Source organism: Pomacea canaliculata, linkage group LG9, assembly GCF_003073045.1.
Source record: "Pomacea canaliculata isolate SZHN2017 linkage group LG9, ASM307304v1, whole genome shotgun sequence".
Classification (NCBI taxonomy): Eukaryota; Metazoa; Mollusca; class Gastropoda; order Architaenioglossa; family Ampullariidae; genus Pomacea; species Pomacea canaliculata.
In genome coordinates, this window is record NC_037598.1 from 17,492,411 (window position 1) to 17,504,283 (window position 11,873).

An 11,873-nucleotide genomic window follows, 5' to 3' on the forward strand; every position below is an offset into this window, starting at 1 on the left:
AACCCAACTTCCTACTCCCGTCCTTTTGGGTGACTTTAATGGACACCACCCATGTGGGGCGGGGCCTCGAGTGACACCAGAGGAGAGATGTTGGGATCATTTTTTTTTATGGAAAATGATCTCTGTATTCTGAATGACGGTTCAAACACCTTTTGCCGTCCGCACAACAGCACAGAGTCAGCAGTTGATTTGTCAGTGGTCAGCCCAGCACTCTTATTAGATTTTAACTGGGCAGTACATGATGACCTGTGTGGCAGCGATCATTTTCCCCTTGTTTTACATTTTACAAATGGTCTGGAGCGGGACGATAACCTTCACAAAGGCGGGTGGAATTTAACTAAGGCAGACTGGCTTGAATTTCAGACCCTCTGCTCCACCCACCTTACCAGAAACCCTTTTTTTAATTTTGAGATTGAAGACATTAGAAAAGACCCGATGTTACACCCTGCTAAAGTTTTCACTACAAGTTTAAATAAAATTGCATCAGAAACGATTCCTGTACTAAGGCACCGTAATAACCGACCAAGGGTGCCTTGGTTTACAGAGGAGTGCAGGGTAGCTCAGCGCGCGCGGAAAAAGCCCAGCGCCTTGCCTTCCGTCAACCCACTCCTGAAAATGTAATAAATTTTAAACGTACCCGAGCTCATACCCGTTATATTTTTAAACAGGCACGAAAACTTGCGTGGCAGCGATTTGTGTCCTCATTATCCTCCCGCACCACTTCTCAAGCGGTGTGGGCGGCCATAAGGAAGATAAAGGGAAGATTTCAGGCTGAGTCAATAGGCCATCTGCGGGTTGGAGACTCTATTCTCACAGAGGTACAAGATGTCGCAAATTCCTTAGCATCCACCTTTAATTCCTCCTCTTCACACTACTCTTCAGATTTTCAATGCTTAAAATCTGTCCAAGAATCTTCGGGTTGTGACTTTTCTTCAGACAATTCCAAAAAGTACAACCTACCTTTTTCTCTTCCTGAACTACAACAGGCCCTTCAAAAGTGCAAGGACTCTGCACCGGGTCCTGACAATATTTCCTATCAGCTACTAACACATCTCCCACAGACTTCTCTCCTTCTCCTTCTAGATATCTTCAACTTTATTTGGGTATCCGGCTGTTTCCCCCCCTCGTGGAGAGAGGCAGTAGTTATACCCATTCCAAAACCTGGTAAGGATACCTCTGATCCAAATTCTTACTGCCCTATCGCTCTCACTAGTTGTCTATGTGAAACTCTAGAACGTATGGTGAATGCTCGCCTTACCTGGTACCTCGAATCTCAGAGTCTCCTCTCCAACCTGCAGTGTGGCTTCAGAAAACGCCGCAGCACCCTGGACCATTTGGTCCGTTTTGAAACCTTTGTCAGGGACGCTTTTGTCGGCAAAGAACATGTTCTAGGGGTGTTTTTTGATTTAGAGAGGGCATACGACACTACCTGGAAGCGGGGTATTCTGTTAGACCTCCATGCCCTGGGCTTCCAGGGTCGTATGCCACTCTTCATCAAGAATTTTCTTTCACACCGCCATTTCCAAGTCAGAGTAGGGTCTATACTGTCTGATCCTCAGGAACAGGAAATGGGCGTCCCTCAGGGCAGCATTCTTTCTCCAACTCTTTTCAACATCAAAATCGACTCAATCTTGAAATCAGTCTGTCCAGGTTTAGAGGCCTCTTTGTATGTAGATGACTTCGCTATCTGCATACGAGGCCACTCCCTTCCATGCCTCGAACGCCGGCTTCAGCTGTGCGTAAATGCAGTACAAAAGTGGGTGACAGAAAACGGCTTCAATTTTTCTCCTACGAAGTCAGTATGCATCCACTTTTGCAAACTGAGAGGTATGTTTCCAAACCCTTCTATCACTGTCAAAGGCACGATACTCAAGGTGGTCCAAGAGGTTAAATTTCTTGGGGTCATCTTTGACCGTAAACTGTCTTTTCTACCTCATATCAAATCTCTACGCCTATCTTGTCAGAAAGCCTTGGACATTCTTAGAGTAGTTGGCCATGTCAGCTGGGGAGCGGATCGCACGGTTCTGCTACGTCTCTACCGTGCCCTGATCCGCTCAAAGCTAGACTACGGATCCATTATCTATGGCTCTGCTCGAGAGTCCTACCTCAAAATTCTTGATCCAATTCATCATCAAGGGCTCCGCATCTGTCTGGGTGCCTTTCGCACCACTCCTGTACAAAGTTTGTACGCAGAAGCTAGTGAGCCTCCACTTTCTCTCCGCCGTTTGAAACTCATGCTATCATATGCCTGTCGCTTAAAATCTCATCCTGGGAATCCTGCGTATCGTGCTGTCTTCAGACCTCAGCATGCTGCCCTGTTTGCCATTCGTACCAAGGAGCAAAAGCCTCTATCACTCCGAGTAGCACCTCATCTTCAAGCTGCCGGAGTAGATATCAAGCAGGTAGAGCCTTTACCTCCACAAACAACTCCTCCTTGGATTCTCCCTGTTCCTGAGATTCGCTTTGATCTTACAACTTTAAAAAAAGGGAACACTAGTGACCCCATTTATCTTCAACACTTTCGTAAACTTATTTCTGATTATCCTCAATTCTGTTCAATCTTTACAGATGACTCCAAAATCCCAAGTGGTGGCCCAGTCGCTGCGGCAGCAGTTCCATCCTGCCAACCACAACGGGCTGCTTCAGTCCGATTGGCAGACGAAAGTTCTATCTTTACAGCAGAACTTTATGCTATCATGCTTGCCTTGCAGCATGCCCACCGCTCTTCGGAGCACAATTTTCTGATAATCTCAGACTCTCTTTCAGCCCTCCAAGCTCTTATTTCAAATGAATCTGACCACCCCCTTGTGGTCAAGATTCATAAAATTCATGCAGCACTTATCGAACGAAATAAGGACATTGTCTTTATCTGGGCCCCTGGCCATTCTGGTATTCCAGGCAATGTTCGAGCAGACCAGGCTGCTAAGGCTGCATGTCAGTCCCCTGGTAAAATACAGTTCCTTATTTCATCTGACTGTAAAACTTTACTTACAACCTACATACTGACTTTATGGCAAAACCTCTGGAACACCCTCTGTCAGAATAAATTATTCGCCACTCTTCCCTGTCTTTCCGACCGCCCACCTTTGTGCCATACCACAAGGCGGGAGGAGGTAGTCCTAACAAGACTAAAGACAGGACACACATATGCCACGCAAGGATACCTCTTGCGAGGGGAACAACCACCAGGTTGCCCCTGGTGTGGGGGACATCTTAACGTTGTACACCTTCTCATAAACTGTCCAAAACTTCAGACCATTCGTCAACAATTTTATACAGTAAATTCATTATATGTTTTATTTAGGTCCATCCCATCGGCAGCTATTTGTGGTTTTTTAAAAAGGATAGGACTTTTACAACAAATCTAAGTCTGATATATCTCATTTAATTTCTGGTTTGTTGGCGGCCTTTTTGGGCTCCACCACCCATTTTACACTACATTTGTTTCTTTAACATCTAGTTAACTTATTATCGTGGTCTGATTTTAAGTTAAATAACTGGAGGAAATTTACCCTGAAACTTTTAAACGTAAAAACTTCTTTTATTGCCATGATATAGCCTTAGTTGCTGGCATGGCATAAAACACCAAAAAACAAACAACAAATAGGTGTGGTCAAATGCTTGTCAAAAGCTTTTTCAAGTGCGAGTTGGGTCTATCCTGTCTGATACTCGGAACAGGAAATGGGTGTCCCTCAGGGCAACATTCTTTCTCCAACTCTTTTCAATATCAAAATAGATTCAATCTTGAAATCTCTGTCCAGGTTTGGAGGCCTCGTTATATGTAGATGACTTTGCTCTCTGCATTCGAGGCCGATCCCTACCATGCCCCGAACGCCAGCTACAACTGTGCGTAAACACTACACAAAGGTGGGTGACAGAAAATGGCTTCAAATTTTCTCATACGAAGTCAGTATGCATCCACTTTCGCAAACTGAGAGGTATGTTTTCAAACCCATCTATTTCTGTCAAAGTGGTCCAGGAAGTAAAATTCAACTATCATTTCTTTCTCATATCAAATCTCTACGCCTTTGTTGTCAGAAAGCCTTGGACATTCCTAGAGTAGTTGGCCATGTCAGTTGGGGGGCAGAGCACACTGTCCTGCTTCGTCTATCGTTCCCTGGTCTGCTCAAAGCTAGACTATGGATCCATCATCTGTGGCTCTGCTCGAGAGTCCTCTCAAAATTCTTGATCCTATTCACCACCAAGGGCTCTGCATCTGTTTGGGTACCTTCCGCACCACTCCTATACAAAGTTTGTATGCAGAAGCTAGTGAGCCTCCACTTTCTCTCCATCGTCTGAAACATACTATCCTTTTTCTGTCGTTTAAAAGCTTATCCTGGAATAAGCTTATACTGGGCTGTTTTCAGACCTCAGGGTGCTGCCCTGTATGCCATTTGTACCAAGGAGCAAAAGAGTAGATATTCAACAGGTATAGCCTCTCCCTCTACTACCAGCTCCTCCAGCAGCTTGTAGGTGAGGTGCAGAATGGAGTGATAATGGCTTTTTCCTTGGACCCTTCCTGTTCTAGAGATTTGTCTCCATCTTACAGCCTTTAAAGAAGGGGACACTAGCGATTTCATTTTTCTCCAATGCTTTCAGGAACTTCTTTCTGACTAGCCTTCATTCTTTTCTATCTTTACAGATGGATCCAAAGTCCCAAGTGGTGGCCCTGTTGCTGCAGCAGCAGTTCTGTCCTGCTTCAGCCCAACTGACAAATGCTCTTCGGAGCACAACTTTTTGGTTATTTCAGACTCCCTTTCTGCCCTCCAAGCTCTTCTTTCCAATGATTTTTACCACCCTCTCATCCAATTTCATAAAATTCAAGGACATTGTTTTTATTTGGGCTCCTGGCCATACTGGTATCTCAGGTATGATCAAGCAGACCAGGCTTCCAAGTCTGCATGTCAGCCTCCTGGCAAATTACACTTGCTGATGAGACTGTAAATCTATCTTCTCGGCCGACATATCGTTCCTATGGCAACACCACTGGGACACTCTGGGCCAAAATAAACTACATGCCATCCTTCCATGTCTTTCTGACTGCCTGCCTTCATGCCACCCTGTGAGGCAGGAGGAGGTGGTCCTTACTAAAGTTAGAACACACCTGTGCCACACAAGGACACCTCTTACGAGGTGAGCCACCACCAGTTTGTCCATGGTGTATAGGAAGTTTAATGTGGTACATCTTTTGATTGTCCTGAGCTCCAGACTATCCATCGGCAGTTTTTTACAGCAAATTTTTTGTTTTCTTTGTTTAGGTCTTTCCCAGTGGCAGCAGTCTTTACATTTTTAAGGAGGATCGGACTCTACCATTAGATTTAAGAAATTTTATGTCCTGATAACTGTTATCTCTTGGTTTTTTAGGTTTGTTGGTGGCCTTTTTGGGCGTCACCACCCCATTTTACGCTTAACCCTCTCTTTTACATTATTGGTTACTTCTTGCATTGGTTTTTAAGAATGTAATGGTTATAGCACTCGGGGGTTTTTTTGTTCCTAAATTTTTTAAGGTAAGATTACCTTTTGTCGCCGTGATATAGCCTTAGATGCTGGCATGGCGTTAAACACATCTAGCAACATCTTGTTCGTTTTTTTTCTTTCTTTAACAGTCAGTGCACTTTGGAGGACATGGTCTTGCTTCTGAAAACACGCATCCCATAAATTTGTGTATCTGTGATGCCATTTGTAATAAATAAACTCTGATGCAACTTATGCAGATGATATTGTAACATACAAATGTGTTTCAGATGTGGATGAGTGCAAGAGTATGGCAGCAGATCTGTTATGTGCGAAAGATAATGAAATGTGCCAGAACACCTTAGGTTCCTACAAATGTGTTTGCTCTCCTGGCTTCCAGATGCAAGGAGATGGTTGTCAGCATAAGCCTACAGGTAAAAATAGTTAACTGTTACATCAAATAATATATAGGTGCAAGACCAGTGATATAGAGATGCATAGATTTTTAGAAATCCAACCTTGTGATCTAAATTCTGACAGGCAGAGTACAAACAATATTAAAAATCCCTCGAGGGCAAAAGATTTTCAACATCTGTTTTGAAGTTTGTTACAAGTTACTTTCAAAATCTGAGCAGATTTTCTTCCATTATGTTTACAGCTTTCCCAGTGGTTTTAGTTAGGGCAGTAAAGAAAGAGGACAGTTAGCTCTTTACATGCACAGTGGAATAAGGCTGAAAACTCAAATGTTGTAGGTGGAAATTGGAGCTAAGCCTTTTTTTCTTCTTTTTGAAAATAAACGGCATCACAGAATTTGATTTTAATGAAATTTTCTCTCTCATTAAAAAAATTAATATAATTATTTGATAGAGAGGAATAAAGAAGTTAAAAATTGATCTTTAAAAATTGATCATTCCTATGTTTCAAACTGGTTTATTCAGTAAGCTTATCTCATCTTTTACAGGTTCATGCTGTATGTTTATAATGGTTCATAGTGTTTACTTCTTGTTGCTGAAACTAGTTTGGGTTAAGGCTACTAGGAATGCATCCAAAACTACTGCTCCACATCTTTAACACATTGAATCCAGGCCTTGACTTTTGATTCCGATACCCAAGTATGCACGAATTTGAAGTATTTAAAAAAATCAAATAACTAAACATGAGAGGAAGATAAATCAGAATTATAATTAAAATATTAAGTCAAGAGGAATAAAGTGTTTCTACCTTATTCCATTGTGAAATTGTACTTGCTCATAAATCCAAAGGAAACTAAGTATATCAAATTGTATGTCCAAATCAAAAATTTTGATACAGGCTTAATCACAATAGAGCATCACTTTAATGTTTAGTCCAACATTCAGTGGATTTCAATGGTTACACACCATGTAGAAATAAATAAACATAACTTATAATTACAAAGAACAACTTTAGTATCAGAAGTAGGCTTAAAAGTGTTAAGAAATTGCTAGCTGACTTTGTATGTACACTTGTGTTGCCATTTTTTTTTTTAAGAAAGATACATCCGGAAAAATTTAAATCCTCAAACTAACGTCTTCCTGTTTCTGTGTTCAGAGATGTAATGTAACTTTCTTTTAATGTGATTTACCTTGCCAAATGACTTGATTTCATCCCCTTTTTGTTTAGGAAGTTTTGTAGTAAAATTTATTAAATATAACAGACATTTGTCTGGCACATTCATTATGTGGTTAATAAAATGTATAAAATCCTTTGTATTTTTATGCTTTAATGTAAACAAGATGCTAATGAAATATTTGTTAAATATTTAGTTATACATTTAGTTTGTTATTAATGTTTAATTATTCTGAAATTAATCTTTTCTTGATAACTCACCTGCTTTGATCTTTATATTCATATAAAATCATTTGCTACTATATTTCAAGCATTCTATTGATTTGTCTTCACAAAATGAGCAAGTATTTTAACTGATGGTGATCATGTGCACAGTTAATCCCTGCCATAGGTGCCAAAACATCCTTGTGTGTTCTTTTCTTGCAGTAAAGATAGACAATATCAATGGCCAAAAAATCCCCCAAAACTAAATGCTGCTTCGTCTTATGCTGACAATTTCCATAAAGTTACAGTGAAGTTAACAGAGCTTCATTTTTTTTCATTTGCCGATGCTACCTGTAACAGTTCAATTAATATTTAATTCACAAAAGATCCTTTTGAACAAATAATCAGAACTGGGAAAAAAAGAGGTTAGAAGATAATCTGTTACTGGCATAGACAACTAAGAGAGTAATATATGTAAATGAACAAAAAAAAAACGTTCTTGATTTTTAGTAGGCGCTTTCTGCTTATTCATGTTTTTATGAGGTCTGTCTGCTGGTAATAATAGTGATGAAGGATAATTGCAGAGATACAGTGTTAAAATGGATTTTTTTTCTTTTTTAGGAGAATCTAATGAAATGAATATGTTTAAATTATAGATTGATATTCACCAGCTGGTTAAGCTTTTAGGCATATGAATGACATACAAATAAAAAATAATTTGGAAGCAAAGCCTTTTGGAAGTGGGATCGTTATGGGATTCTTTACTTGACTTTCCCTTCTTCACACGTGTCATGAGTTAACTGCTACCATGCTTGAGTTGTCATTCTTCCTTTCTATTGCCTTATTCTTTCTATTGCCTTTGGGTGATGTAAGTTTATCATGGTTCCAGTTCCATCTGAGGGTGAATCTTACTGTATTATGGCAAGTCAAGTACTGTAATTGGATGCCACCTATAAAGAGAGAAATTATGCATGTCTGATCATATCTCTGGAGCCATTAACCCAAATGCTCACTTTCTACTGAACAATCCCAAAGGTTTTGACTTTTTCTACTCTTGATTTTAAACCAATACCATCTAATACCACAAGGAATAAAAGACAATTTGGCACTCTTTATCAGATACCAAACCATTTCAAATCTAGCATCCAGCCTAAACAAGATGTCCAGGTTCAGAAATAGGGGATGACAGTGAACTTGTTTAAATGAGTGAAACTGGTGGCTAAACACTCTAACAACCATCAAGCTCAATTTGAATTGGAAAAGCTGTGAGACCAAGACATTGCTCCAGTTGGAGGTAAATTAGCTGTTCTAGACACAGGGGACTGCAAGATATCCTCACTTGAAAGATCAAAGAGGTTCTAGAGAGATAGAGAAAGAAGAAGTAACCTTGGGTCACAAAGGGTGCTCTAAATCTATGACCAAAGGAGGGAGAAAAAGAAACCCTGAAGCAGCAACCAAGTACAAGCTACAAGTACAGCTAAATTTCAGTCATCAAATACAGCAATGGCTATCTACTTATAAAAAAAAATAAAATAGCTGTGGTAATAGTAAACCTTGAGACTGAATACTACAAAGACCTTTACAACTTGCAGTTGATGACAATACAGCAATGCTCTCCTAAGCAACCAAACTAGAACCTGCAGACCTACTGGTCACATGGGAAGAAGTCAAGATAGCTGTATACTGTCAGAAGGGAGGAAAGTCACTTGATGTTGACAATGTGCCAGATTAGCTCCTCAGCAGGATAAGGAAAAAATAACAAAGACCCTTACTTCTCTCTGTTATGGTAACACAAAGAACGTCTCAAAGAATAAACACAATCACTAGACCTACTAGGACTGCAACCTGTGGGAAGAGGTTGAGATGGCTGTACGTAATCTGAAGGAAGGGAAATCATCTGGTGTAGATAACATCCCAGCTGAGCTACTTAAGTAAAAAGCAACATAGGCCCTCACTACTCTATCAAAGGATCTGGGAACTCAAAGAATGGCTTGAAAATGGGAGTAATCATTATTCATATTCTCTTTGTATACCAGGTGTAATTTTGAAACTTAATGAGATACCCTGGTTACACGAGAACTGCTGAATATAAAATCTGAATTGCAATTTTACATATATATTAAGTTTTCACTGTGAGAAACACATTTTTGAAAAGCAATTTCAGTAAAATAAGGTATAGATTTTCTTACATTAAAAAACATGCTATTGCCTACAGAAAGAACAGGTGTTTTCTGCAATTTTTTGGTAATACAAATTTATTTGAAATATTTTTACAAGTTATTTTCCCATAGTATAGGAAACAAGGCCAAACTGGCAGACAAGAGATGGACCTCTTTGAATTAATTAAATGGCAACAGAGTTGGGGCTTCTGGCCAATTTTTCAGAATAGTTCAGCGTATTGTAGTCTGAAAGAAATATTTTCTATTAGCATGATTTACTAAACATTTCATGAGAAATTTTCCTTGTTAAAATATGAAAATACACCTTATTTATTTTTATTCTGAAATTCATATTTCAGTCTCGGTTTCTTGCAGAAATCAAAGCACACAAAGAGAATTCCAAGAAGTCGTCTGAGAAGTTGAGGTTTAACAAAAACATGCTGGACATTCTCTTCACTGTTCCTGCCTTTTTGGGCATTCTTGTTATCTTGTTCGTGATCATGAAGCTGTTGTACTATGTCAGCCCTGTTTTAATGACTTTATCTGTGGGAGTGCTTGCAGTTTATGTTTTTTACTTTGCCTCCCAGTATGACTTAAGACAGTTGTGACAAGTATTCACTTTCAGATCTAATGTTCAGTGTAACTTGCAATGAATGACAGTTGTCTTTTATCTGTTTCATGTCCAGTTATTTGATAGCAGCACCCATGAAACTGCATAGAAAATTGAGAATTTGCTATACTTCATAAATAATGTTACTGAATCAAAGAGCACTCTTTGGTTCAGAAAAGAGTTCAACATTCTCTTTCTGACATCAGTCGTGTTGTTACACGCACCCTTTTCTGCAGCTGAGCAAAGCTTAAAACTTAATCACAAAGAACTTAAAATAATGCTAAGGACCCGAAAAGTGCTTTTTGGTCAACCCTGAAGGGAAGCAAATCACCACAAACTCTCCAAAGTATACTGATGTCATCGGTCCCTAAGACCTAAGTCACTAACAAATATCAGATGGTAAAATTAAAATTATTTTACAATAGTGATCAAGTGTTAATTTCATTTTACATATAAAGGCAACGTAAAGTATTTGCTCCATACACAGAGTACATAGAGAATATACAAAATTAAGAGGTGTATGCAGAGAAAATTTACAGCAGTGTGTGTGTGAAAAAACTAAGTCCTGCAGCATCCTAGTGACCAGCAAACTACAATTCAGATCAATTGTTTAGGTGGTTGAAGATTTGTACCCAAATAATAATAAAAAAATCCTTGGCAAACTCCATAATAGGAACATTTTGGACATGTGTTGAAGATCATGGAAGGAGGGAAGTATGACGACTCTTTGTTGTAGTAATGTTAACATCAGACTGATGACTAATGTTGTGACATCTCCACTGGAGCTTGTTTTCATAAAGCACATTTAACCACTGAATAAATTTTCTGCTCACAGGTAGCAACTAATGTTTTAGAAACCATTCCATTTTCTTTTTTTCTATCCATTCCCATTAGTCATCTTGTTTCTGAATGGAGACCAAAATTTGTTGCTGGACAATTGCTCACAGTGAGCAGATAAAATTGATTTTCCTCAGCTGCTTTGGTTTAAGACTTCGTGCTTAATTAGATCTTGACCTCACCCCTTATTTTTTGGAAACCCCAGCTATGCCAGTGCCATTTCAGTGGTTCATGAATTTGTTTGCCAATGGCTTTGAATAGAGTCCAGATTCATGAACTGTTATAAAGCTCTGAGCTTTTCGTTCCCTATGAACTTGCATGTTTATTAACATTTAGTTTGAAAGTCTCTTTTAGTTGATAGCTTTTAATTTTGCCACAATGTACCATTTTCTCCCCATGATCTACATATTTGCAGAAGCTGAACAAGATCAGAAAGAAGCAGAGGAAGATACCAACAGGGCTACTCCTGATGAAGTGACAGAACAAAAAGAAGAATTATAGTTTTTCTGCTTTAAAATGCTTAATCAAAAGATTGAATCAACATGCAGGCTTACTAGTGTGTTTAGACCCTTGTGTGCCTTGGAAGATGTTTTTGTGATCTATTAAATTATGTTCAATAATTTCTTTTGATTGTTGGTGTTGGTATTGTTGGCTACATTTGTGAAAGGATGGTACTGCAGTACAATATTTTCACTGGTCAAATTTGCTTAATAGGCTGACTGGTGCCAGCCATTGCTGTTATCTTGAATAAATTAGGTTTGTATGTCTTAAAACTGTAAAAGTGGTTACTGGCTCAATGGCATCTTTCAAGGACACCCTATATAAAGACACCTACAACATTGCCATCATCTCAGTAATGTTCACTGATCTGGTCTTGACAACTGCACAAATGCTAGATGTTACTTAATATTCCAGTCTCAAATCGGCACATTTTACCGTGGGCTTCAGCTTGAATCAAAGTCTTTCAATTTTTCTTCTCATCATCCTGATTCTGGTGTGGCAGAGCTAAATTTCTAGAAAAA

The 11,873-nt window shown here is 39.2% G+C and overlaps 1 protein-coding gene across 4 annotated transcripts in view; it reads left to right on the forward strand.

The window, feature by feature from the left end:
* LOC112571643 (cysteine-rich with EGF-like domain protein 2-B) overlaps positions 1-11,475 on the forward strand; it is a 39,628-nt gene extending 28,153 nt beyond the window's left edge. The window contains exons 10-11 of one of the 4 annotated variants that reach the window (XM_025250795.1): positions 5,745-5,888; positions 9,780-11,475. In XM_025250795.1, the coding sequence (XP_025106580.1) occupies positions 5,745-5,888; positions 9,780-10,012 (377 nt within the window). In that variant the 3' untranslated portion in view covers positions 10,013-11,475. The remainder of the gene's footprint in view (positions 1-5,744; positions 5,889-9,779) is intronic. The other 3 variants (XM_025250797.1, XM_025250798.1, XM_025250796.1) reach the window with 3 other exon arrangements.
* The last annotated feature ends 398 nt before the right edge of the window (positions 11,476-11,873 follow it).